This window comes from Doryrhamphus excisus, linkage group LG12, assembly GCF_037039965.1.
Source record: "Doryrhamphus excisus strain RoL-2023G ecotype Guam linkage group LG12, RoL_Dexc_Guam_v1.1, whole genome shotgun sequence".
Classification (NCBI taxonomy): Eukaryota; Metazoa; Chordata; class Actinopteri; order Syngnathiformes; family Syngnathidae; genus Doryrhamphus; species Doryrhamphus excisus.
In genome coordinates, this window is record NC_136368.1 from 16,457,489 (window position 1) to 16,484,342 (window position 26,854).

Genomic DNA, 26,854 nt, shown 5'->3' on the forward strand with positions numbered 1-26,854 from the left:
TTTTTGACATTACTTCCGCTACACGTTCGTCTTCCTGTACCGTGACTATCAGGTAACGAGCGAACACGGGTGAATAATGTGTGTTTTAGTATGTAAAACGCGTATACAGTCAATTTTTGTATTTGTCCCACATATCTGAAAACGACTAGGTACATTTCTGGCTTTGACTTGTCACCCCTGTTTCTCTTTACGTTAGGACCGCGCGAGGCTAATGCTAGCTTAAATAGGCCACCATCAGCTGCTAACTCGGTTTGTGCATGTTTTCCCGCTTCTGATGGAACAATTCGACATTTTTAGGACTTTTTGTTTATCTAAGAAGTATAATTATTTACGGTGGAAGCGGAATACGTCAAACAATAGGTAGCCGATATATTTGCTCTGCTATGGTTGAGGCGTGTCCGTTAGGAAATTGGCATTGTCATTTACGTCAATGCTGTCTTGGTTAAATGAAATTCAAAATACGTGCCATAGTGTTTAATCTACTGTCGTGTTTTACTGAAATATAAGATCAGTAATGATGATTTTAAAAAGATGTAATAATAGGTGGTAATACTACTATACTGTGTTACCTATTATGCAAAGCTAACTAAATTTTGGCCTTTTAAAAACATTTAAAACGTTATCATTTTATGAAGTAGAAAGTATCAAAACGGCCAACATATCCTTTAACCTTTTCATATGTGGCCTTTGGTGGAAAGGTTTGGACACTCCTGTTCTGTAAGCTGAACCTTAGGGTTTACAGGTATATTCTTTTTAAACCTGAACCTTAGGTATATTCTTTTTAAACCTTGTTTTGTGTGCTATGACTACTATTGTGTTTCAGCCAACACCTGCAGGTTGACACAGGGCAGTAAAACATGGCCAACGACATGATTGAGAACATCACAAAGGTTCTGGTGCAGTCCGCCAAGCTGGTGGAGGATCAAGTGGATGCAGAGTTGACCAAACTCAATGAAATGGATGAAGATGATTTTGAGAGAATGAGGGAAAGACGATTAGATGCACTGAAGAAAGCCCAGAAACAGAAGCAGGTGGGTTGTGTGTGTTGTTTTTACGCATGTTTGATAACTACGCCAACTAATAACTGAAATTAGTAAGGCACCTCAGATAAATATCTACTTTCAATCTTAGGAAAACATATCAGGTAGCACCAACTGAGGGCTGTAATTACATTTAGGATGATGATGTGTGGTGGAAGATGTCATTGCTGCCTGCAGAGCAGACATGGTATCGGTAAAGATGAAGTTTATAAGTATTTTAGATCAAACACAGCTTAAAAAAAACAGTGGAAGAAAAACGTCACTGATGAAAAATATCTGGTTACCTGAAGACCATTAACCACCACATCATTCAGTTTTCATATCATACACGTGGTTTCGTCTTGCAAATATACAGTGAGAATAATTTTTGTTATTTTGTTTGTGTCTCAGGAGTGGTTATCTAAAGGTCATGGAGAGTATCGTGAAATTCCGAGTGAAAAGGAATTTTTCGGCGAGGTCAAAGAGAGCAAGAACGTTGTCTGCCATTTCTATAGAAATTCAACCTTCAGGTGACATCATGTTTTTATTTTCAAACCAGAGACATTCCAAATTGTATTGTTTTAAGTGCTCCGAATAACAACTGAATCAATATAGTTGCCGGGGGCGTTTTCTATACAAGCAAACCACCAGGGTCTCCAAAGAAGTCACAAAACAGTGGCATTAAAAACTCCGATAGGACAGGATGGCAGTAGCTGCATTTTAGGTATTATTATTATTATTATTATCAGCATCCATCAACTTAAATCTACCACTGCAATGCGCTTTAGAACGTTTGATGCGCTAATCAGTTGATGTGAAACTCGTTCATTGCTGCACTGTTGTATATGATGAATTCATTACAGGTATTAATGCTACCCAAGCAGTTGGCTCCTTAGTTCTGTTTTATGCAACATACTCGTTAATAAGTGATTATGTAGTCAAGGACTACAGCTATGTTTCCATTTCCACTTTCTCATACTCATTATTAAAGTTTAAAAAAAAATTGTAAATACCAGCCTCTGCAATTATAGCCTGCTTTCAATTAACGGCCAGTCGCTCTACGCTTTATGTAACTAAACACCCTGGCAATATATAGAGCATTTACCATGTGAAGCCAGTAGACATTAAAGAGATTTACTTTATCACTGTCAACATACACAGATGTAAGATCCTGGACAAACACTTGTCCCTCCTGGCAAAGAAACATGTGGAGACCAAATTCATCAAACTCAATGTGGAAAAGGCACCCTTCCTCACGGAGCGGCTGCGCATTAAAGTCATCCCCACCCTGGCGCTGCTCATTGACGGGAAATCAAAGGACTACGTGGTCGGATTCAGCGATCTGGGTAACACAGACGAGTTCAGTACAGAGATGCTGGAGTGGCGACTTGGCTGTGCCGATGTTATTAACTACAGGTATGTACACTCATTTACCACCACAGTTTCAGCTTAGAATTTTATTTTAATGTTTTTATATGTAATCAGAAGTTTTTTTTCCTATATATTTGAAAAAAAATCACTCTTGATTGTTGGTTGTATAAAGGGATTTTTTTTAAATTATTAAATTAAAAAAATGTTTTGAAAAAAATGTAAATTATATTCCTAAATTCATCTCATTATTGGCCCTTTTAGCATATCATTTTGTTCACACACACTGTCTGAGGGAATTGTAACTTTTTGTTGTAGTGGTAACCTGATGGAGCCACCTACAGCCACACAGAAGTCCCACTCCAAGTTCACCAAGGTGGAGAAGAAAAGCATCCGAGGGCGAGGCTACGACACAGACTCTGATGATGATGACTGAGGAACATCTGAGAGATGTCTGGCTCCTCTCTCTGTGCTACCTCGTTTTTATAGTCACATAGTCAGCCCACAGTCTCCACGTTGGATGACCCATTTGTCTTTGGTGACAGGATGTTTGCTTGCTTTCATTGTTAGAGAGGAACATGACCATTATTGTTAGGTGGAAGACTGCTTAGCTCATTAATACCGAGCTGGTTTTTTCTTGCTCTAACAATTTGTGGCTTTGTTAGGTCAACAAGTTATTCCTCCTGACATCTTGTTTCAAAATATTTTTACTCATTTCCATGTAGCAAGTTTGACCAATAGAGATTGAACTCATTAAAACCATTTGTGTATAAAGTTGTGGCAGTTGTGTCATGCACTGAGCACCTGACAAGTGAAAAACATTTTGTCAAAACTGTATAATTCTTTAACAAAAGATGCCTGGTTGAATATAAGCTGAGGGTTGTAAACAAATCTGGTGTAGGACTCTTCATGGAATCTTAGACATTATACACTTGCCGTCACATGTTTTAATTTGTAATGTTTAATGGCTCCACCAGTTGTAACTACATCTTTATATATTCATAATCTAAGACTCAATGGCCTTGGTGTCAACAGACTGAAGCAAGCGTCGAACAATCAGCTCTCCTTTGCTGTTGATGTAGGAGTCAGCCATGTCCTGCTCAGCGGGAAGTCCGTATGGAGTCCTCAGTGGCTCGATCCTGATGAGAGACATGTTTGATGTCAGGGGTCTATACTGTAAAAGTAGCTCAATATACCCGGTGCCCATGATGCAACTCAAAACTCAAATTACAGAGTTAAACATTACTGCAACGGTGGTTATCTTGCCTTCTCAAGTACGGTTCTCTGCTTTGTGCTCAGTGCACATTTTACTTCATATTCTATGTCTGGGCAAAAATGGACTGATCCCGGCTGCTGTTTTACACGAGTAGCAAGAAATTACTATGGAGCATTATGAGGAATTAAAACAATTATCACTGCTTAAAAGAATGTCGCTACCAATAGACTGAGTCAGTGTGTATGCCTATATGAGGGTGTGGTCACAAGTGTCGCCAAACTATGGTATCTAATAATGTCTCTACATAATTATACTACATACAATTGTAGGGCATCTAGTCCAAAATACTATACCATACAAATAATACAGTACAATACAAATGTATCTTAAGTCACTTAAATGTCATGTCTTACCTGATAAGATGTTTGATGAACTTCAGTTGGCTGTTGACTGCAGGTGTGTTCTTGTGGATGACGGGTACGTTTGCCTACATATTAAGACAACACTGCATGTCACACGGTATATATTTATATGAATGCTTTCGGTGCCTTAAGAAAGTTTAAAAAATGTTAATGGAGGAACTGCCTCACCTTTTCAAGGCCAAATCTCTTGACCATGTCTTTCTCCCAGTATGGCCTTCTCACCACACTTTTAACTCTGGTCACTAAGTGTAGTTTGTGGGGCTGGTTAGGGTCACCGCCGTACTTTTCATGTTCTTGTGACCGCTCTGCAAAAATCTGTTGGCACAAAAATTGAGTTTAGAGCACTACAAGATCACTGAATATTTGAAAATATACTAAATATAAATATATATAATTGTTCTCAAGAATAGCATCAGATTAGAAGTCAATGGCTCAAACTTCAGTGTGATGACTTGAAAATACTTGACTTTCAGTGAATGTGACAAGAGTCAAATGTTTCCCAATTCAAAGTATTCAATTAACGTGATGATGTAATTTCCAACAAGACAGCATATTTTCATTTAAATCTGCCCCATTGACTGCATCTCTCAATGCCCAGTGAGGTTACTAAATCCTGAGTGCGATGTCTGCACTCTTATTGTGACTAAATCTTGTCACACCTGTCTTATTTTATTATATATGTTTTAAATATAAAAATGCATTCACTCTATTTGTCAATTTTAACATTTTATAGATTTTCAGATTCTTAAATTGGCATTTTATTTGAGACTGTGCGTATGACTTGTAAGGACTCAAATGTGCAAATACTGACTTGCTCCCACATCTGGTATATACCGTATGTAGGTGTATTATGCACACACACATTATAGACATAGTTTTTACCTCTTTCGGAATTCTTGCTTTGCTGAACTTGCTGCGTGCGGACACAAACGTGAGGCAACGCGAAAGTGCAGCTGCTGTTAGTGTCTGTCCACAAAAACATTTACCCAATGTTAGCATGGGTTAGCACGGTTCGAAAAGTTACTTGGTATTGGAGTATTTTGTAAAACCGGGCGTTTTAATACATCCCGGCAATGTCCTTACCTTGAATTGTGACGACTTTAAACCGAGTGCTGACATGTTTTATTTAATTCTTTAGTACATCCATTCAATGGTGTTATCTGACCGACATGCAGGCCAAGGTTATGGCGTCAAAATCAGCGTAAATATGCCTGTAAACTACAGCGTCCCAACAGTATGTATAGTACAAAAACTAAATTACACACGTTGATATTATAAGATATTAAATAAGCAGAACAAATTAAGTCAAGCACCTACGAGGAAGACGATTTTATGGTAACCCGGAACCGGAAATATACTTGTCTACGAGTTCCTTTAGGCATTCTAATACAAAATGGTACAGCAAAAACAATATGCATATTTTATTTACAATCGTATAATTAAAAACATTTACCATGTGGTTTAATGCAATCTAGTAATTAAAATTCAGTTTACATATAACTGAAATAAAGTAAGTGCAGCCGTGAATGTTCCGAGGGACACATTTAGCGATATTTACAGCTACTTTCCGCACAGCTTTTATTAAAATTTTTAAAACACTACAAGTACATAATATCGTTTTGGAGTATGTTTTGGTGGGTTTTCGTGCCACAGTTTAGCTAGCGTATAACGGCGGAACAGAATGCAACGATAAAGTTTCCCAGGGGATATATTTTGCCGGCGTACCCCTGGCAAACCAGAAAGGGGACACGCAGTTATGTTTATGCTGGCGTTCCATTCATTTTATGTCATCTACTTTATGTAACTACGTTAAGATTATTGTAAGAAAACATGACTCAAAATCATCTTTCAGGCATGGAGACGTCCGCCGTCTCTGTACTGAAGAGGGCGGTGGAGTTGGACCAGAGTGGCCGCTTCCTGGAGTCTCTTGTTTGCTACCAAGAGGGCGTCCAACTGCTCATAGACGTCTTGAAAGGTCTCCGCATCATCTCTGTTTTGTCCACATTAATTTATTTAAACACATGTTTTTTAATGATGTCTGTCTTGTCAGCAGCAGTGAACGATGAGTCAAAGAAAGGGCACTACAGGGAGAAGATCAAGGGCTACATTGACAGGGCAGAGCAAATCAAAGCTCATGTGAACCAAATGAAAGAAGGTAACTATCATAAAATGTATGAACTAACTGTTAAATATGCCTGTCATTGAGATTGTCTTGGTTTTCAGACGGGAAATACCACGAGCAGATCAAGATAGCGGAGGATGCCACAGGTTACAGCTATGAAGCAGTTTTCAAGCCTTACATCAGCAGCACACTCACAGAAGTCTGGGTGGAAGACCCATACATACGACACACTCACCAGGTCAGGTTGTGCTTTTGACAACGATGTCAAACAACACACACAAAACACCAATGTGTGTGTGTGTGTGTGTGCTGCAGCTGTACAACATCCTGCGGTTCTGCGAGATGTTACTCAAAGCGTCCTGCAAGGTGAAAACCATCCATCTCCTTACATCATCAGACGAGGTAGGTATTTTTCTTTTGTCACAAACCATTAGTGTTAGGCGGTGAAAAAAAATGGCATATGTCAATATGCCAACAGGGGTTTGTTAGTTAAGTGTTTATTCGCGATTTTATGGGCAAGGAACCATATTTGGTAACTTCAATTTGTAATTAAATACAATGGAAGAAAAGTATTCAGTACATCCCAGCCTCATTCAGTTGAACTAGAAAAGATGTGCAGCACTTCCTGCACTCTACAGGGGGCAACAGTGAGGCATACCCGTCTTTACATACTTCTCTCTGCATCTAGAGTACATGGATCTATCAAACAGTTAGTCATCTAATGATTTCTTATACTCTTTCTGGTGGTAGTTTTGATATAGTCGTAGAATTTTGGAGTTATTTCCCTGTTCTGCAGGCCGACGCTAGCCAACAGAGAAGCGCTCTCGGCGAGCTGAAGGACAGCCTCAATGCTCACGGCGTCACTCTGGACCTGCAGTACTCCTCCACCATCCATGACAGGGAGATCAGGTACCCACACTTCATCATTGGTGTGTATTTTGGTCGACCTTTGAAGTTTATGTTACAAAGTGGCATTGTTTTAGGGCTGTCATTCAAGTGCAAAAATAAGTTAGCCTACATATGGTGAAACTATTTTAAAAACGGGAAATTCTGTACTCACCATTAGTTCCGATGACATTGAAAAGTATTCAGAGGAGGACTACAGCGTGTGCCAGGCAGGTGAATCCTGTCAGTATAGTCAGCTTGTCGCCGTTTTAGCCATATTGTACTGAGCAGCCAAGACAGAAAGTCTTGTATTGCTTTCACCGCCACATTCAGAATGAGTTCAATTTCCGGTTCTATGGTTTACACAGTCTGTACCGGGTTCTGTGATGGCATCACGTATGTATATTTCCCCAAATTTTGAGGTTCCACATTCCACAATTTGAAATGTTTCCAGGTTTGATAACGGTTGGATCATCAAAATCGGAAGAGGGTTGGATTACTTCAAGAGACCCAAAGTGAGTTTTCATACATTAATGTTTTTATTTATTAGTTGTTGTTTTTTTACATATTTACAATTTACACCTCTGACCAACTCACAGGGCCGATTCTCCATTGGATATTGTGACTACGACCTGAGGCAGTGCCACGAGACCACAGTAGACATTTTCCACACAAAACACACAAAAACCCTATGAGGAAGTTGTCCTCATTTTTTTTAAAACCCTATGAGAAAGACATTCTCATTTTTTTAATTTCATATCGATCTGTCTTAACACTTGTAATATATAACAATAATGTAATCTCCTATCAACAGTTGTTGTGAGATATTTTTTCAAATGCTAATCTTGAGAGTTGGAAACTGGGTGTTGGTTAGTATTGTAATAAAAATATCTTTTTTTGTATTTTTTTAATGCATTAGAAGACCTGGGTTTCATTCTCCACTTGGCATCTTTGTGTGGTGTTTGCATGTTCTCCCCTGCCCATGCGTGGGTTTTCTGTCCGGGTTTCCTCCCACATTCCAAAAACATGCTAGGTTAATTGACGACTCTAAATTGTCCATAGGTATGAATGTGAGTGTGAATGGTTGTTTGTCTATATGTGCCCTGTGATTGGCTGGCGACCAGTCCAGGGTGTACCCCGCCTCCCCGCCCTGCCTCTAATTCAAGTAGTAATCCACACAGCCTACACAGAGTTTCCTTAAAGTATAACATTAATAGTATTATTATGAGCATTATTCCATTTTATTATTACATTTTGTATGTTAACTCTGTGGAGGTTGTTGATAAATTGTTTGAATGAATTATAACCCGTGTGACTTCAACCTATGATCGGATTATCTATCGGCCTTAATCTCGATATGCACAGTTCTCATCTGCATGCCCACGAGGGAATATGATAATCCTTAAGAGAGGCACATAATTATCACAATGAATGCTTGTTTACAAACTGTTTATTTCATAAATATTTCATAAATCACTCTAATATGCGTGAGCCTTACATGTTATCTTGAGGTGTAGATTACATCAAATTTATCCATGAATGCAGGAATAAAGCAAAGGGCTCAATGCACATGCTTCATGGGGTAGAACACACCAACATCTGGTCCTGTGGGGGGGATTTGCGTAACGACAAGCCTCATCGGGGAAGACAAATACAAATATACTGTTTAAAAAAAAAAAAGCTTCCCACTTCCGGCTTGCTCCCTCCTCCTTGTTGATTCCAACCTAGTGGCCTACATAGTGCTTCCCATCTCTGGTGTGCGTGATTCACTTGTGTGTTCCAGGGATCTATTAGGGGTAAGGCATTTTTAATAATCCTGTAATGGCAAATTATTACAATTAAGCAACCCTGTGGCGGCCAGGATTGTTTTTAGCCTTTATATGTAGTTTTATTTTTAAATGTTTTTTCCCTTTATTCAGTACAGCTTCTGATAGTATGTATTCACACATTGGGGCTAAAATCACCAAAAACCTCCAATCTGAGAAGGGACATTTTTAATATTTTTGATATTTGTGTAATGAATCTTATAACTTGGAATACAAATAGGGTGTAAAACATAATTCACAAACTTGTGCAAATTTAGCAAATGAAATAAATGTGGTAAAATATTTATTATAATAATCTTCAAGCCTCAGGAAGTTACTCTTTACTAACTATATACACAACAAATAATGTCTCCTATTCCAAAAAATGTGTTTGTCCGCCTCAACAAAGCTGAATATGGATCAGCCAGATGGCGCCGTTATGTGTGTCTTTGCATCAGTTGGCCACTTGGCGGCAGTGTTGTCTTACATTCCTCCATCTCCCACTGCAACCAAACGGCTGCTCATGCTGTTATTGTTTGATGATGAGCTTTCAGGTTTCATTCCTGGCTTTACTTTCACTTTCAATGTGGGGACTGTGGCGGTTATGGCTTGAATTGATTTTTTTTTCTTCCCCCCCTTGCATGCGCCCTCATTAGAATGCCACCCTGGGCAAATCGTCCATTGGGCCCCTAGCTAGAACCTCTACTGCGTTCCTGCTTCAAAATACAACATCATTGCCAGTGTTGATCATTAATCTGGTTTCAGTATTTCAAGACTCATATACAGTTTGAAGTCTGCCCTTTGATTTGAAAGGTAATGTCTGGGTGGCTTCACATTGAATACATTATATAATACATTCAAATGTATTATTACTAACTCCAAATGTATTACAATTTTATATAGTGACCAGGCCCACAGAGTACTAGGCATCTTATAAGAGACAGGAAGTTTATTCAAGGTTATTTCTCTCAATGTCCAGATCCATTTAAATAATAATATCCAATAAAATAAAAAAAACACAAAAATTGTTCATTATAATACAAATTCTAAGAAAATATGTGTGACCTGTCATGTTTTGCTGTTTCATTTGGCTTTTTTCCCCACAGAAAAAAGATGACGATAACCATAGAACCCAACAGAAAACATTCTAAAGAAATGGGGTCTGTCTGATCCGTATCCGTTCGGTACACAAATTAATTTTACAGTGTCTGGGATAATGGCTACTAACTAGCAGTGCCAATAAAAAACATCATTTTGCCTCATCATTATGTGTCTTCAGGGTTGGAGTGAGTAGTTTGATTTGTTTAGTTGTATTGTTCAGTGGTTTAATGTTTTTTTTTTACACTCTAATGACTTGAATATTTCCTGTACCTTTCATTGTTTTATTGTTTGAATCATTTATCATAGAATAAGTCATTGTCCGATACTTGAACACTCATTCCTGTCCTCTTTCCAACTGGAGTGTTTTTTTTCTCTCCCTCCCGCTTCCCTCCTCCCTCCCTCGCTCTGTTACTCTCATTTCTGTGCCTAAAATCAGGTTAGTGTTTTATAAGAAGCTTAGCGCAGAGGGCCACAGTGTGCTACTAATGTAATAGGGTATCTCTCTCGCTCTCTCCGTCTCTTCTGTCCTCTTTTCTCTTATTGTGCATGTTGTCCTCGTCCCGCCATGGAATGACCTTCTCTCTCTCCTTCCACTCACCCCCTCCCTTCTGCCTCTCTCTGCAGATGTGGACGACAAGCCTGCAGGTTCAAACATTAGGACGGTGACAGGACAACTCGAGGGTGGGGGGGAGGGACAAACACACCAAGAGGTGGTCTCAGGACGGATTGAGGTACTTTTTTTTTTTGTTCTTGCTGTTATTGTGTGACGTGTACCAAGTTTGTCGTGTCTTGTGTCTTATATGGCTCTCCTATATGATCCTCTTGTTTTTGTTTAAGGTTAAAACCGCCATGCGTTCTGAGGAGGAATGAAATAGATAAGAAAAAGAGGATCAGATAAGAAACAACGGTATAATTATATTATTTAGTGCACTTTACACCTTATTTTTCATCGGGGCCTTATGTGTTATGTGCATTGATATGAGAGGTGCAGTCTGGACTTTGCATCCATGAACTGGGACATCTTGTCTTTATCGTGCAGTAACCATATGAGCCGCACTTTGTTGACAACTGCAGGCAGGATGATCATGATGATCATGATGATCATGATGATGATGATGATGATGAGCCAGTGTGATCATCTGTGTTTCAGCTGAACACAAATATATTGTAATTATTACACAATTTTGCTACTTTTCTGCCTAGTAAACACCTAATACACTGGAACCTGTATTTAGGGCACCGTTGACCTCTCATTTATTGGGACACAAAACAATTTTTTTAATCTTAATTGCCCATATGTATGAATGTGAGTGTGAATGGCTGTTTCTGTGTGCTCTGCGATTGGCTGGTGGCCTCTCTTGGGTGTACCCAGCCTCTCAACCCTAGTGAGGACAAGTAGCATAATTCAGGGTAAAACTGTCCCCTATATTATGAAAAGGTGACCTTTTAATGACTTTCTAACACTAAATGGGTGACCCCACAGCCTGTGCTGGGTTTTTGTGACCCTCATAGACATAATACTGTCTCAGACTCGTCCCTAGCTGGATGAGAACCACCACTACACGGAGGACAGCTTTGTTAAAAAAAATATATAATGATAAGAAGTGTCAGATTTTTTAACAAATTCTAGCAATGATGCTTGAATTTCGACATTTTAAAAGTGTTGGTAGTAAAACCTATACACAGTGTCTGTCGCTTTAAAGGGGACCTGTTATGCTCATTTACGACCCTTTTGCACAAGCTTTCTAGATCTTCCAGAATCTGCACCTAAAAGTGTTTGTAGTAAAACCTATACACAGTGTCTGTCGCTTTAAAGGGGACCCGTTATGCTCATTTACGACCCTTTTGCACAAGCTTTCTAGATCTTCCAGAATCTGCACCTATTCAATGTGTATTTTCTTGGATTTTCCAAAATGGTCTGTTTTAATTTATTCCCCCCCCACATCCAGCCCCCAGACACGCCTCCGCCTCAGCTTGTACAGCCTGTACCCCAGCACGCCCATAGAAGGAAGTCACTGGCTGGATGGAGCCTGTGACTTCTCACAAGGCTCCATTGTGATGTCACAGTGAGCCAGTGTTAGAAAAAAAAAACATCCCAAACGTCATCAGCAACATGAACTGAAGGAATACAATGATCAAACTTAAATCTAACATGCAGCTGACTGATGGATAGTTGGTACAGTTTTATTTTTAAGATGTGTAGCAAAGCCTGCTTTTTTTGTACAAAGTTGGGCTCCGTTAAGTGGAAGCTTTTCTCTCATATAGTTTAGAGTCTGTTTACAACTTGGACAACTTTATGGGCCTTCAACTTAAGAGGTTCCACTGTATTTTTAATCGGAGAGCAGAATCCTTGCACTTGCTTTATTAACATAAGGACATGACTCGTCTTGCACAAGGTTAAGCCACATGGGATTTTGATTGACATTTGGATATAATGACTTTAACAACCAACGCGTCCTTTAGCTGCGTGGCAGACAGATTTGAGTGTTGTTTGTTTCTTAAAAATTGTGTGAGTGAGTATATATACATATAATTAGTATATAGTATACATATATAATGAGTATAGGATCCAATACAATGCAATGCAGAGTAATGATTGACAATAATAGGTATTAATCTATTATGCTGATGTTAATTTAGCTCTATAAAAAGTTACCGTTCTTGCAGTGGATCATATTATTGTAAGCGGGTGATAAAATGGAGCACACCTTACCACTCTACAGTATAGGCTTGTCCCGATAAAACCAATAAACCTTTGACACTCAAGTCCATGTGTCACATCTCCAGGCTATCGCACGGCTTGTTTATGTTCAAACAACACGTGTGCCTGCTACAGAACACGATGTGAGCGTGTCCTCTAATGCTCCTGGATGTTTTCTGTGCTCCCAGGGATGGAGACCTTTAGTGGAGATACGGAGGATGGCGCTGAGGACACCTCAGGTATGATCACATGACAATGCGAGTGGAAATGAAGACATAGTCTGATGTTAAATGTGTGCACGTGTGTCTGTTAGGAACCAGGAAGTCCAAAATAAAGTTCCTGAGGTCTCGTCTTTTTGGGAAATGTAAAAGACCAGATGAGGAATTTGACAACAAACACAGCCAATCAGCCAGTGACATCTACGCGGGAAAGGCGCTTGGATCAGACGAACATATAGCGTGAGTATGCATTGGTACACACAAAGCACAGTTTTCTTTGCATTCATGCTGGGATTTTTGTCATTTTTGCCAAGGCTGCATGGTGAAGAACATGCCTTAGGTGGATTTGATTGGACCTATTAAGTGATGTAACTCAAATATTCCAAACCAGTATTTCATCTTCTCGGTTGAATAGGTTATTTTTAGAGTTTGCTATATTTGCCAGTTTTTATATCACCAAAAAGCTTACGTATATATGTTATGTTTAAAGCACTTAATATGTGATATAACTGTAATATTAAAAAAAAAACAATCATTATAGTGCTATCATTTTAACACTGGTCTGTTTCTTTGGTCCTTGTAGTACACATTTGAGGTCAAATTAATCAAATTTTGTCAGATAATGGTGTTCACACTTCACCAAAACGACTCAAAAAAGAAGAGAAAACATACTAGAGTGTGAACACACCTTTAAAGGTGCTCCAGTTTAGTCAAGTTTGCCACCTTCACCTCTTTTTAACAGATGTCCCCAAGGGATGATGGGATCACGGGCGCTGTCCCACGACAGCATCTTCTGGGCCGACCAGGTTCTGACAGATGAGGAGCCGATGAGAGTTTTATCGCAGGAGAACGTTCACAGCAAAATTAAAGCTTTGCAGGTAACATAAAATGTCAATTAGCCATATTGACCCCAATGTGATGTAATCCAATGTAATGTGTGCATGTTCGTGGTGCGGCCCAAGTGGAGTCATCCAGCCTACCGGGCATTTCCAAATTATTTTTTAACCTTTATATATAATGCTTTAACATTGATTCTGAAGCTGGCAACATGAGAGTCAGAGAGTCGGAATAATCAAATCTGTTCTACACGACTTGTCCATACACAAGATGCACAAAGTAACCGACCTACAGCACCATGTGGGCATACAAGGGAATATCTACACACAATACCCACCATGCCAAAAAACACTCATATAGTCCCACCGCAAGTCATGCTGGGTAGCTTGTGGTAATTTCATCCCATTTTATCATAGGTTGACATACTCATGATATCCAATTTATTGTTCATAGTTGTTGCAGACGGCGGTCGAGTGGTTAGCCCGCAGACCTCACAGCTAGGAGACCCGAGTTCAATTCCAGTTTGCATGTTCTCCCCGTGCATGCGTGGGTTTTCTCCGGGTACTCCGGTTTCCTCCCACATTCCAAAAACATGCTAGGTTAATTGGTGACTCCAAATTGTCCATAGGTATGAATGTGAGTGTGAATGGTTGTTTGTCTATATGTGCCCTGTGATTGGCTGGCCACCAGTCCAGGGTGTACCCCGCCTCTCGCCCAAAAGACAGCTGGGATAGGCTCCAGCACTCGCGTGACCCTCACCCTCGTGAGGATAAGTGGTAGAAAATGAATGAGTTGTCGCAGCTGGACTACCCAGCATGCCTTGTGGCCGTTTGGAAATTACAGTTTAAAGTTGCATGTTATGTTTAGCACTTAGTTGTTGTTTTTCACCCATTTGATTTATGTGATACGTTACCTTGTTGTGGATGTGTTGTGTTTTTGTTTTGTTGCACGATAAAAAGGACACATTTTTTAACCCAATGTGGCCTGCGAGTCAAAAACTTTGCCGCTCCTGTTTTTTGTCTTTGCATTGTTTTGGTTTATCAATCATTTCTTTAAAATTCACATCATAACTCCTCTGTTGTTTGCTAGTTTGCTAACAACTGGATAGACAGTTTTTTTCCCACTGTCTTTGGGTCACCAGGTTACTGGTGTGTGTGAGCGACTTACCCCTGTGACATCTAAGATGATGTTTTTCACAGATGAAGCTTCAGCAGCAGAAGATGCATCTGGGTCCTCCTCCCCTGATTCTGCCAGTCAGGCAACAAGATAATGTAGGAGGTCACTCGGAGGACAGCGTTTCTTCGCTTAAGCTTCCTGAGATCTCAGCAGCGGGGGACGTTCCGACCCATGGACTCCTCAGCAAGGTATTTTATGAATGGATGGATGACCCCTGATTTATTCAGATTGGCCCATAGAAAATGATATAAGTCTAATTAATCCGTTCCAGAGTCAAACAGTCATCATAATGACACCTTTATTAATACTCAGGGGTGCTGCCAAGAATTCTGGGGGGGGGGGGGTGATGGAGCCTATCCCAGCTGTCTTTGGGCGAGAGGCGGGGTACATCCCGGACTGGTCGCCAGCCAATCACAGGGCACATATAGACAAACAACCATTCACACTCACATTCATACCTATGGACAATTAGGAGTCGCCAATTAACCTAGCATGTTTTTGGAATGTGGGAGGAAACCGGAGTACCCGGAGAAAACCCACGCATGCACGGGGAGAACATGCAAACTCCACACAGAGGGTGGAATTGAACCCTGGTCTCCTAGCTGTGAGGTCTGTGCGCTAACCACACGGCCGCCGTTTTGGATCATTGTCCTTCTGCAGAACCCAAGTTGTTTCATGTTGAGGTTTTCTATTATAATTTGTACTGTGAGTTCCTATGACATGTAGCATTATAAGAATATTTGCATATTTGAATATACTTTACTCCTCAGGCTATATCCCAGCCGAGCTCTTCCTCGCTCCCGCCCATCTTCAAACCTTCCGCCGCCAAATCCAGACCCACCACCCCATCACCGACGTTCACCCTCCCCACCTCAACAGACACCCCTTCTTGTGAGTCCCCGCTGGACTTCACCTCTTCAGTCCAATATATCCCTTCCTTGGACACATCCGCGGCCCGACACCGGATGTCTGTCAAGCCCCGAAACCAGAGGGCCAGCACCAAGAGGAGGGTGGCGGATGTGAGTGAAGCCATTTGTAGAATGTTTACAAACAAATGTTTTTTTCTTACGTGGACTTTGGTTTATTTTCAGCAGCCTGGTTGTAAGGTGGACAACCTAAACAACCATACTGTACCTGCAACAGATCTTGGACCCAAGGAGGAAGCATTGGAAAGACGACAGGATGTAACCAATGTTTCTATAACATCTCCAAAATCTTCCAAGCTGGATCCACTTTCAGAGACAGCACCTACATCTTGTACTGTATCAGACCTAGCCTTACCTGGAAGACTATCCCCTGTATGCTCCCGGGTTCTTCAAGTGAAGCTTCAGAGACACGGGGTCGGAACATCAAGCCAGAAACCACATTCCTCTTTGGAAATGAAGGGAACCACTGGGGATTCCGAGTTTCCTGTCAAGACCCACGACAACAGCTATATCCTAAGGAAGACCGAACCATCTGATTTAAAGAATGTCTCCACAAGCTGTGGCTCGGTGGTGTCCAAGTCCTCACCTGTTTGTCATCCGGATCATTGTGAAGCAGATAGCATAAGAGGGATCAAAAGACCCGGGTCTGGGTCTTTCCACTTCGCCATCACTTCTGCCAAAAGCCGCACTGAGGACAGACCACGATCGGGCAGTTTTGCAGGTGGAAGTAGACACAAGGTCGGAGCCGAGGCTGTAACGCCTTCAAGCTTGGAGGAACAAAAAGTACCACAACCCAAAGAGAGACCCTTCACCATGGGAAGACTTCGACAAGAGCAGAAAAGCTCCGTTCTTCCATGGGAAAGGCAGAACAGCCTGAAAAATGTGGAATCTGAAACAGGCTCGAAAACCATCAGTCCATCAGAGGCGGTGGAGGCCAAGGAGGAAGGTCCGGAAGAAGAAAGAAAGACAGTGTTTGGCTTTAAACTCCGCTCAACATCGAACTCCATGAGATTCTGGTCCGATGGCTCTTCCAGGTGTCATTCCAAACCATCGGAGGAGAAAAGCGAAGGACCGAAAAGACAAGAAAGCAGTGATAACACCGTCAACATATGTAGAAATACCACCACAGGAGATTCTCCACTGACAGGTGAGTTTACAGTTGCCCGTTTGGGACATTTCTTTCAGTATTATGGATTATCAACCATAATACAATGCTTCACATCCATGGCATTTGAGGCACCCCCCGACATTTTGAGGATAAGCAGCATAGAAAAAAGATGGATGGAAAATATTGATACTTCAGACATATGATTTTATCCTTTTTTTTAGATGCTGTATATTAGTTTGGCTAATGTAAATCCCCATACTACCTCAATATACGTCAGGGTTTAAAGTAAATCAATAAATTACTAGGATGCCTTGATTTGAAATATTCATTAATTCATTCATTTTCTACCGCTTTTCCTCACGAGGGTCGCAGGGGGGTGCTGGAGCCTATCCCAGCTGTCTTCGGGCGAGACTGGTCACCAGCCAATCACAGGGCACATATAGACAAACAACCATTCACACTCACATTCATACCTATGGACAATTTGGAGTCACCAATTAACCTAGCATGTTTTTGGAATGTGGGAGGAAACCGGAGTACCCGGAGAAAACCCACGCATGCACGGGGAGAACATGCAAACTCCACACAGAGATGGCCGAGGGTGGAATTGAACCCTGGTCTCCTAGCTGTGAGGTCTGCGCACTAACCACTAGACCAACGTGCTGCCCGAATTGATATATTGCCTTTTTAAAATGTACTAGACACATTGCGTGTATTCTCACAAAGTATCGGTATCGCCAATACCAGCCTGAAGTGTACCCAGTATCGGATTGGAAATGAAATAAGTGGGATTGCACATCACATGCGTTTGCGCATCAACGTCACTTTCACATGAACATGTTGCAATTTTGGGGGGTAATGTACAAAAAAAATCCAAATTGGGCATCAAACCCTGCAAAGTCAACATAGTCTATGTGAAAGACAAACAATGCTTCTATGTTCTATCCACAGATCCAGCCCTTACAAGCAATGCTCCCGCCTTGCCAACAGAAACCCAAACCACCTCCTCAAACCTATCTCTGGAGCCTCAGTCTGCACCACAGAGTACTTCACCCGAGGTGTCCTGGGTGAGTCTGGCAATGGAAAAGACCAGAAGTCTCCAGCAACTTTTTTCAAAAAGGTTTCCCAAGGACTTTTCAGGGGGGCAATCCACGACATGTCCACAAACATCAACACAACTGCCAAATCCTGGTGAAGTTGTAAATGGGAAACAAGTCAAGTCTCACACTGTAGGTCTGCAGGAAAGTGCAAAGCCAGTACAGGTTGAGAGTACTAAAGGAGCCACTGAGCAAAGTAAGACAACAATCAAGAGTTGGACAGAACCAGAAGTACCGCAAGCACAGTGTTTCCCACATGTTGTCTCCCATCAATCTGTGCTGACAAATCAATATGCGAGCCAATCCCCCTCGCATGCTTCTCCCCAATCAGAAATCCCATCTTCATGTGGACCAGTCACTCCATCCCTTGTACAGTCAAGCCCACCATCTAGGAGCTACCGAGGTCTCCAGCCAATCCCCGCTTTGCCCAAATCGACAACATCAGCCCAAACGGGTGCTGTCACATCACCTGCAGTAGATGAAGAGCAAAGGGAATTCCTGGAAAAAGAGAGCCCATCACTATTAGGGAAGAGGGGGGGATGGGCTGGATCCGTCAGTGAGAAGGCTGCCTTTCTGGAGAGACGTGCAGAGTGGACTGCTGGAGCCAAGGGGGTTTGTATTTGTTTACTACCGTCATCCCTCTTTCTTTTCACCAGAAACAGCAACATCTTTTTAATATCCTCTTAGGCGGATCCTCTGAGGAAACCACAAATGGAAGCCTCAAAGACATCAGGTGAACCCCTCGCAGAGACAAAAACCCAAGGGAGAGAAGGGTTTAAACATGCAGGTGCATCGCATTCCAAATGTGATTTGCAGCAAAGTCACGTTGTTTTGTCTTTCAGAGACCCAGAGCCCCACCAGCGTTCCTCTGGAGGAGAAGTGGATGCGGAAAAACCTAGCGTCCTCCTTGTCGCCTTCTTCGTCACCTATACTTCCACCTACGATGAGGTCCACGCCTGACGGTGATCAGCCTTCCTGGATGGAACTGGCCAAGAGGAAGTCCATGGCATGGAGTGACAAGACAATGGACTGAAGGGATAAACGTAAACACGCCCCTCACATTTTAGCAACTCAATTTTGTTACGGGACAATACTATAGATAGTAAATGTAGATATACTTTATAATAGTCAGTGTACTTGTATATTAGTATAGATTTACGGGCCTCTGAACATAAGTGAAATTCAGGTGGCAGCACTCATGCAGCCCAAGACCATGACCGTACCCACCACTGTGGGCAAGACACCATTATTTTGATACTCACTTGTGCTGCAAGCTATTCAGACAATAATGGCTACATGTTGACTCATGTTCAATGGATAGTACCTCTATACAGGTACACAAGCTGTACACTGACTACTCTTAAAATATATCCCAAGTTGACTTCCTAAAAAAAATCCTTGCTGAAATGTGAGGGAATATATTATGTATATTATGACTGTAAAAAGTTATTGATTTATTTGCGGTATGTCTGTTTGGTGAAACAACACCTTGAAACATACAGGGTTCAAACTTTCAACACATTTTTAAGGCTGTTCAAAAGGCTGGATATTGAACTGTAATATACTGTACATTTGCCATGTTAATTATTACAATGTGAATTTAAAAAATCCACTCCACCACTTTAAGATAAATGTTTCTGGATGTAATTTCACTTTCATAATATTAACTAATTATTATTAATTATTATATAATAAAACAAATATTTAATGTGTGTGTTGCTGGCTTTCAGGTGAGGTAAGGTGAGGTGAGGTGAAGAGGCAAACGATCAGTGAGTGGCTTAGTAAGGAAAATGGCTCTCATAACATACAGGTAAACATGCCATAGGATAAGGTTTTTTTTTAAATGATGATAGACAACATACTACATGCATACATACAAGTGTGGAATCAACTTTTCAGTACACTTCCAGAAGTAATTAATTCCAAAACTGGCTTAAAAAGTAAAAAAAAAAGTAACACTAATAATTATAACTGGCAAACAATAAAAATAATTTAAAATATATATGTTAGGGTTTTCTACGAGATTCAGAACATTAATTACACTGGGGAACACAATTTTTTCAACTTTCTGTTGCATTGGATTTTTTAACTGATTTTGAATGATTTTTAGGCGCTGATTTCAAATCTGAAATTAGTTTTTCTCCATAAGCTCTAGTTTTCATGCAATTTGAGATAGATGAAATAGTCTAAATATATGAACTTACATAACCCAAATCTATGCGTTTTGACATTATATACATAGATAGATTCTAATATTTTTATCATGCTTCTTTTTTCCCGGTCAAACATGGCTTCCTCATCAAGACATCACTGTAGAAACAAGCCTGATGCCTTCTGTTACATCTGTGGTTGCTACACACTCCATCATCAGAGACGTAACATATCCTTGTTTGTGAAGCGAGCCTACAAGGCTTATTTTGACGTTCATCTTGGTGACCAAGACAAGCCATGGGCTCCTCATGTTGTGTGCCACAATTGTGAGGAAATGCTCCGAAACTGGACCAAAGGAAAACGCAATGGTCTGCCTTTTGGAGTTCCAATGATTTGGCGAGAACCCACCAACCATGTGACTGATTGCTACTTTTGCATGGTAAACACAGCGGGTGTGGGCAAGAAAAACAGACATAAGATTGTATATCCGAACATTCCCTCAGCTATTCGGCCTGCTCTGCACTCTGAAGAAGTTCCTGTTCCAGTTTTCAAAGGTTTGCCTTCATTAAACGATAAAGACATTGGACATGATACGAACGAGGAAGACAGTTGAGACAATGAATTGCCAGAAACTGAGTGGGAACAATCCGAGGAATGTTCTTCAGAGACTGAATCTCCCCCAGTCCCCAAGCCTCTTCACCAAACTGAACTGAATGACTTAGTTCGGGATTTAGGTCTTTCAAAGAAAGCAGCTGAGCTTTTGGCATCAACATTACAAGGCAAAAATCTTGTTGATCACACTGTGATGTGTCATGTGTCAAGTGTCATATTACAGAAAGCGCGACCAGCTTTTTGTGACCTTCTTTTCTGAAGACAGTTTGTTTACTGCCATGATATCCCAGGTCTTCTCAAAGAACTGGGTGTTCCTCACTATGATCCAACTGAATGGCGGCTCTTTATAGACAGTTCTAAACGCAGTCTCAAGTGTGTTCTTTTGCATAATGGCAATGTTTACGGGGCATAAAATACTGTACTGACAGAAAGTGATAAGCGTTATTAGCTGTGATTGACTCTTATCTGAAGAACGTTGTAAATTATGCTTATCTCACGTTTCGATAAAGACTGTTTTCTGAGAAACGCTTCCAGAAAAACATATGGCACTTCTAACAATGGTGTACTTTAATCTAAAATCACATTTTAATGTTCTGTTTCTTTTGCCTTGTTAAATATACTGATTTGTGGCTGACATTGCAATGTCCTATAATAATAATAATTTAATAATAATAATTTTAATAAAAATTAAAGATTGCATAAAATCTGTAGCTTGCAGAAAAAAACTAACTTCAGATTTGAACTCAGCACACTTAAATTGACTAAAAACAAGTCTTACTTTAAATGCAACATTTTGAGTGTTCCCCAGTGTTATATGAGTAGATCTACGGCTTGTTTTTTTGTCCTTGATTTCAAGCATGTGAAAGGCGGGCACAAGACAATTCTCGTCAGTGATTGGTCAAATGTTTGGACCCTTGAAGAAACTGCCTCTGATTGGTCGTAGAATACGAACGCGATTGGTGCTCGCGACAACATGTGACTAAAAGACATCATGTAAACAACAGAGAGAAGGCCGCCATTGTCAGAATTCATGAGGTTAACTTTCTACTTAATACTGCCAGTGTTGGCAGCTCTGTGTCGGGGCTACACCCTGAGGAGCTCGGTCTCCTGGGTGGTCGCCGCCAACGATGTGGTGGGAGACGCCGACCTGTCGGAGGAAGTCGCGCCGGCTTTGCTCGTGAATGGTGGCGGTTTATGGAAGCAGGCGTATCCCTCCCCGAAGGTCCTTCGGGAGAGTCCCGAGGAGCAAATGGAGCCAGAGGTTGACTCCAGTGCGGTGCAGGGTCGTTCTCCTCTGTTCTCCTACAGGCGGGAGAAGAATGCAAAGGCGGGCGGTGGAAAGGACCCTCCCCCTCACCAGGAGACCGCCAGGACGGCTCGGTACATCGCTCATAGCAGCGACTGGGGATGCCTGGCTACCATTTCCACTCAACACCAGGTGGGAATGGTACACCTTTAACACCTTGAGTATCATATTCAATATATTACATCACAATATGTACAGTGGTACTTTGACGTGCGAGTTTAATTACTCCTGTGACATATGTCATATGTGTTCGACAGTGTAGAGCAGGTGTGGGCAAACTAAGGCGCCGGGGGCCACATCCGGCCCGCCAAGTGTTTGAATACGGCCCACCTGTTCTTTCCAAAGTTCATTCATTTTCTACCGCTTTTTCCTCATGAGGGTCGCGGGGTGCTGGAGCCTATCCCAGCTGTCTTCAGGCGAGAGGCGGGGTACACCCTGGACTGGTGGCCAGCCAATCACAGGGCACATATAGACAAACAACCATTCACACTCACATTCATACCTATGGACAATTTGGAGTCGCCAATTAACCTAGCATGTTTTTGGAATGTGGGAGGAAACCGGAGTACCCGGAGAAAACCCACGCATGCACGGGGAGAACATGCAAACTCTACACAGAGACGGGCGAGGGTCTCCGAGCTGTGAGGTCTACACGCTAACCACTCGATCGCCGTGCCGCCCTCTTTCCAAAGTATTTAATTTAAACTTAAAATACAACATGGCATCATGGCTTGAGCCAACCTTTTGGTAGTTTAAGTAGCTGTTTTATCAATTTTGTTATTTTATGTGGTCTGCTGTTTACAAAGTGCTCCTGAAAAAAAGGGACACAACACACACTTATACAGATATAATACTTCCAGGTGGACTGTTAACGTGTAAAATATATAGTCTGACACCCCCATAAAAAACCCAAATCCATGTGTCACAATATTAGAATATTCAGACTGTTACTCAGTCTCAACATACACAGTTTGCTAATAAATATGACCTGGGCTTTGGATAAAAAGAATTGGACTGTTGGCCATGGTCCAAGGTCCTGTTCTATGGCGAAAGCAAATGTTTCATTTGGAAATCAAGGTCCTATTACTCATGGGAAATAATGGAAATAGTCTGTCATTTTCATAAAACATGTATTCCTGTTGTTACACTGTAAAAATTAATTTGTTGACGTTACTTGAAAAAGCCTCAAAATTTCCATGTAAGGTAAAGCAGTAATTTGAAGTTGTTAAAGCTGAAAATAACTAGGTTTAGACAACTCATGTCATAGATGGATAGATAGATAGACTTTCTTTATTGTCATTGCACAATAACACAGCAGTGAAATTGCCAACGAAATGTTGTTGCCTGGCTCCCGTATAATAATAAATAATAGTGTGGAGAATAAATAGATTACATCAGATATGAACAATGTAATTTGCACAAATAATTTAGAATAAATAATAATAATTTAAAGTTTTGGTTGTGCGTGTGGGCAGGTAGAGGGGCTTATGTGGCATTCAGCAGTCTGATGGCCAGGGGGAAGTAGCTGTCTCTAAACCTGGTTGTTCTACAGCGGATGCTGCGGAGCCTTCTCCCAGACGCCAGGCGAGAAAACAGTCCACGCTGGGGAGGTTTGGGGTCAGAGTAGATCCGACGTGCTCTTGATACGCAGCAGCTGTTTGCTATGTCCTCACCACTCTCTGCAGTACCGTCCAGTCCGAGGCCTTGCAGCTCCCAGACCAGACGGAGATGCAGCTGGTCAGCAGACTCTTGATGGTCCCTCTGTAGAAAGTAGTCAGGATAGGAGGGGAGTGGAAGGCTCTAACATTGAGTGTCAAGATCATTAGTTAAGTTGACTATAAAATCTAAGTTCAGATAACTTAAAGGTCTCTGTTATGTTCAGAAAGCAGTACTCATTAAAAAATGAGTTAACCTTACAAGACTGTGTGTTCACATTACTAGTGTATAGTAGTAATTAGTAGTAATTCGGTGTATCCGCTGAATTATTTTCCACAGTATGAATCTTTGAAATTGACTAAGAAACCTGTTCATGTGTGTGTGTTCAGATCAAAGGTGTGCCCTTTGGGAACATTTTCTCTGTCAGCGATGGACCAGTGGAAAACAGCACCGGAGTCATCTATTTTTATATGACCCCCAAGGATATCACAGTGGTGGACTTGCAAGTGAACCCTTTCGCTTCTGTCACATTTTCAGAGGCTGAAGGGGATTTATGCAGGCGAGTGTATAATACTACACATTGTATTGTTGTGGTCTTTTTTTTCGCTAACTTTCCCTTATGTGTCTCAAGACAAATGGTGTATGATCCAGAAGATCCTAGGTGTGCCCGACTCACGCTGACAGGCAAGATGGTGGAGATAGCTCCAGAGGAGCTCGCCTTTGCCAAGGAGGCAATGTTCTCCAGGTAGGAGGAGAAATGTTTGCTGGCTGGGAATCAAAGCAACATTTGGCACACTTGCAGTGTCTTAAAATACCACTGTTTTTGTTTTACAGGCATCCCCAGATGACAAAGTGGCCTGTAGGACACGAGTGGTTCTTCATGAAGCTGGATCTCATCCAAGTCTGGCTGCAGGACTGGCTCGGAGGCACATCGCTCATTCCGCTGGAGGAATACTTCAGAGCGTTGCCCTTCTGAGGAAACCGCTTCCTCAGCATCATCACATCAGTCAGCCTAAAAAAAAAGATTCCAAGAGAAGCTATGAATAAGTGGTTTTAATTGATTGCTGATTTAATCTGGGGTGTAAAGCTAGCAAACTATCCATCCAGCCATCTTCTGTGCTGCTTATTCTCATTTGGGTCTGAGGCGGGGTACACCCTGGACTGGTGGCCAGCCAATCACAGGGCACATATAGACAAACAACCATTCACACTCACATTCATACGGACAATATGGACAATTTGGAGTGGCCTATTAAGCTAGCATGCATGTTTTGGGGAGAAAACCCATGCACGCACAGGGAGAACAGGCAAACTCCACACAAAGATGGCCAAGTGGAGATGCTAGCAAATTAGCTAACTGAATTGAATGGTATGTGACATCACAGCTTGCATAGAATGTGCATCGATATGATGTACCGCTTGCCTATATTAGGGTCGCCGCTGGGCTGGAGCCTATCCAAGCTGAGGTGGGGTATGCTCTGGACATTTAAAGTCCGCACAGAGGAGATTTGAACCTGAATCTCTTAACTGTGAGGCAGAAGTGCCAACCACTATACTGATGTGCTGCCGGAAAGTGAATCATGTAATGTATTGAGGTTCACCCTAAAATTTGGTGGGTTTTTTTCTTTAATTAAAGAATGCTTGCATATTCTTGCTATTATTTTGGCTTTTTGCTATAACTTCTCAGAACAATATGTGTTCAAAAGAGTAATGCATTTGCATCACAAAACCGTTTTGACCACTGTGAGCTTGTCTGAAACCCAAAAAGTCAGAAGGATTGTGAACGGTGGACTGTCTGTACATGTTTCACATTGGTCTCCCCTTAGCTCTAGAGTCGCAGCGGTCGTCATCCAATTTTAACATGACGCTGATTAATGAAGCATACTCGTTAAACAAGTCATACGAGATCCTCTTCTTTGCAATGTAAATTAAATTCATTCAATTTTGTACAGACACGGAACTAGAAAGGGGTGAGCGTCGTCTAGTGGGTCATGATTGTTTTTCAGTGGTAGGGTTTGTACTACATCAAAAAGCCACTAGATGGCGATTTAGATTTGACATTGTTGAGTCAAATAAGTTGCACTTGCTTTACTTCCGGTAATGCACCAGAACTTGGTACTAACACAAAGCTACATCTTAGTCGATGTTTGAGATGCACTGTTTATTTAAAACGGAATTAAAAACTAGAAAAATCAAATTCATTTAGTGAAATAATGTTTCTTATTGCTGAAAATGCGGCTACCATTTTACTTTATTTTGGAAAGGTAGTACCGGAAACTAGCGTATACACGGAAGGTAATGAACGATAGGAAGCCACACAGTTCAGTTTTGGGGGCAAATGCACCACTTTCGTTTTTAATCGGAATGCTAACCTGTAAAGTTGACATTTATGGAGTTTATCATAGTAAACTAGGCGTTTTGCGGGGAGTATATTAATTCAATTTTGTATTATTGGTTACAGTTGGCATGTATTGATGTTAGCTCGGCGGCTCGAGAACTGGCTAATAAACGTCGAACACAGAATTTATCGGAAAGGAAAAAGTAGGTAAAGACAGCTTTCGGGTTTGACATCTGTTGCTTATTGTAGCAGCAGGCGTGAGTTTGGGGCGCAGACGATCAAAAAACAAAAAGACAGCTAGCAGCATAACGCGGGAGGTTTCATCATCAGCTGCCCGTGAAACACACACAGGAATTCTTAGCCGCAATGCTTCCTGCTCGTGACTCGTAGAACATCGGAGCTCCTCTTGGAAGAAATGGACAGCACCGGCAGCTAACCCTCACCCATCTAACACGCTATGTAAACGAATTCCCTCTGACACGGAATATCGTCGACTCGTAAAGCGGACCACCCATCTGGAGGAGCCAGCCGCGACGCCTTGGTTCCCAAGTCCGAAGTGCGGGGCACACATTCGGTGGGAGCTTCGTAACCATCGACGCCCCGCCTGGCCGAGCCTCCGCACGTCTTGGAGGCATCGGAGGGCAGCCGCAACACAAGCGAGGCTTCGGTGAAATGAAATGAGGCTCAGAAATGGAACTGTGGCCACTGCGATTATCTTCTTCACGTCTTTCCTCAGCTTGTCCTGGTACACAGCCTGGCAGAATGGCAAAGGTAGGCTCACCACAGCCAT

The 26,854-nt window shown here is 41.5% G+C and overlaps 6 protein-coding genes across 10 annotated transcripts in view; 5 read left to right on the top strand and 1 right to left on the bottom strand.

The window, feature by feature from the left end:
* txndc9 (thioredoxin domain containing 9) lies at positions 1-3,194 on the top strand. Of its 4 annotated transcripts, none has more exons than XM_058081117.2 (5): positions 1-52; positions 824-1,031; positions 1,431-1,549; positions 2,181-2,435; positions 2,706-3,192. In XM_058081117.2, exons 2-5 carry the CDS (start codon positions 858-860, stop codon positions 2,821-2,823), a joined length of 666 nt encoding a protein of 221 aa, XP_057937100.1. In that variant the 5' UTR covers positions 1-52; positions 824-857; the 3' UTR covers positions 2,824-3,192. The 4 variants fall into 4 exon arrangements, with proteins under 4 accessions (XP_057937100.1, XP_057937101.1, XP_057937102.1 ...); XM_058081118.2 differs by lacking the exon at positions 1-52 and adding an exon at positions 63-149 and having other exon boundaries at positions 2,706-3,194; XM_058081119.2 differs by lacking the exon at positions 1-52 and adding an exon at positions 211-360 and having other exon boundaries at positions 2,706-3,194.
* Positions 2,138-5,331, bottom strand: mrpl30 (mitochondrial ribosomal protein L30). Its single transcript, XM_058081121.2, has 5 exons — positions 5,109-5,331; positions 4,908-4,991; positions 4,194-4,340; positions 4,017-4,090; positions 2,138-3,526 (listed from the first exon to the last, which is right to left on the bottom strand). The coding sequence occupies exons 1-5, from the start codon at positions 5,142-5,144 to the stop codon at positions 3,394-3,396; spliced, it is 474 nt and encodes a 157-aa protein (XP_057937104.2). The 5' UTR covers positions 5,145-5,331; the 3' UTR covers positions 2,138-3,393.
* Positions 5,332-5,717: 386 nt separating this feature from the next.
* mitd1 (MIT, microtubule interacting and transport, domain containing 1) lies at positions 5,718-7,920 on the top strand. The gene is made up of 7 exons (XM_058081116.2): positions 5,718-6,000; positions 6,079-6,180; positions 6,249-6,385; positions 6,463-6,549; positions 6,944-7,056; positions 7,487-7,547; positions 7,632-7,920. Exons 1-7 carry the CDS (start codon positions 5,856-5,858, stop codon positions 7,725-7,727), a joined length of 741 nt encoding a protein of 246 aa, XP_057937099.2. The 5' UTR covers positions 5,718-5,855; the 3' UTR covers positions 7,728-7,920.
* A 2,651-nt stretch (positions 7,921-10,571) lies between these two features.
* cracdla (cracd like a) lies at positions 10,572-19,736 on the top strand. Of its 2 annotated transcripts, none has more exons than XM_058081111.2 (10): positions 10,572-10,669; positions 12,828-12,878; positions 12,953-13,097; positions 13,600-13,735; positions 14,894-15,058; positions 15,641-15,889; positions 15,965-16,943; positions 17,856-18,613; positions 18,689-18,734; positions 18,844-19,736. In XM_058081111.2, the coding sequence occupies exons 2-10, from the start codon at positions 12,830-12,832 to the stop codon at positions 19,032-19,034; spliced, it is 2,718 nt and encodes a 905-aa protein (XP_057937094.2). In that variant the 5' UTR covers positions 10,572-10,669; positions 12,828-12,829; the 3' UTR covers positions 19,035-19,736. The 2 variants fall into 2 exon arrangements, with proteins under 2 accessions (XP_057937094.2, XP_057937093.2); XM_058081110.2 differs by having other exon boundaries at positions 10,574-10,669; positions 15,962-16,943; positions 18,844-19,734.
* A 1,980-nt stretch (positions 19,737-21,716) lies between these two features.
* Positions 21,717-25,374, top strand: creg2 (cellular repressor of E1A-stimulated genes 2). Its single transcript, XM_058081115.2, has 4 exons — positions 21,717-22,202; positions 24,116-24,285; positions 24,358-24,471; positions 24,561-25,374. The coding sequence occupies exons 1-4, from the start codon at positions 21,795-21,797 to the stop codon at positions 24,700-24,702; spliced, it is 834 nt and encodes a 277-aa protein (XP_057937098.2). The 5' UTR covers positions 21,717-21,794; the 3' UTR covers positions 24,703-25,374.
* Positions 25,375-25,998: 624 nt separating this feature from the next.
* The window catches only part of mgat4a (alpha-1,3-mannosyl-glycoprotein 4-beta-N-acetylglucosaminyltransferase A), a 29,525-nt gene continuing 28,669 nt past the window's right edge, over positions 25,999-26,854 (top strand). Inside the window, exon 1 of the mRNA XM_058082504.2 lies at positions 25,999-26,835. Coding sequence (XP_057938487.1) covers positions 26,742-26,835 — 94 coding nt within the window. The 5' untranslated portion in view covers positions 25,999-26,741. The remainder of the gene's footprint in view (positions 26,836-26,854) is intronic.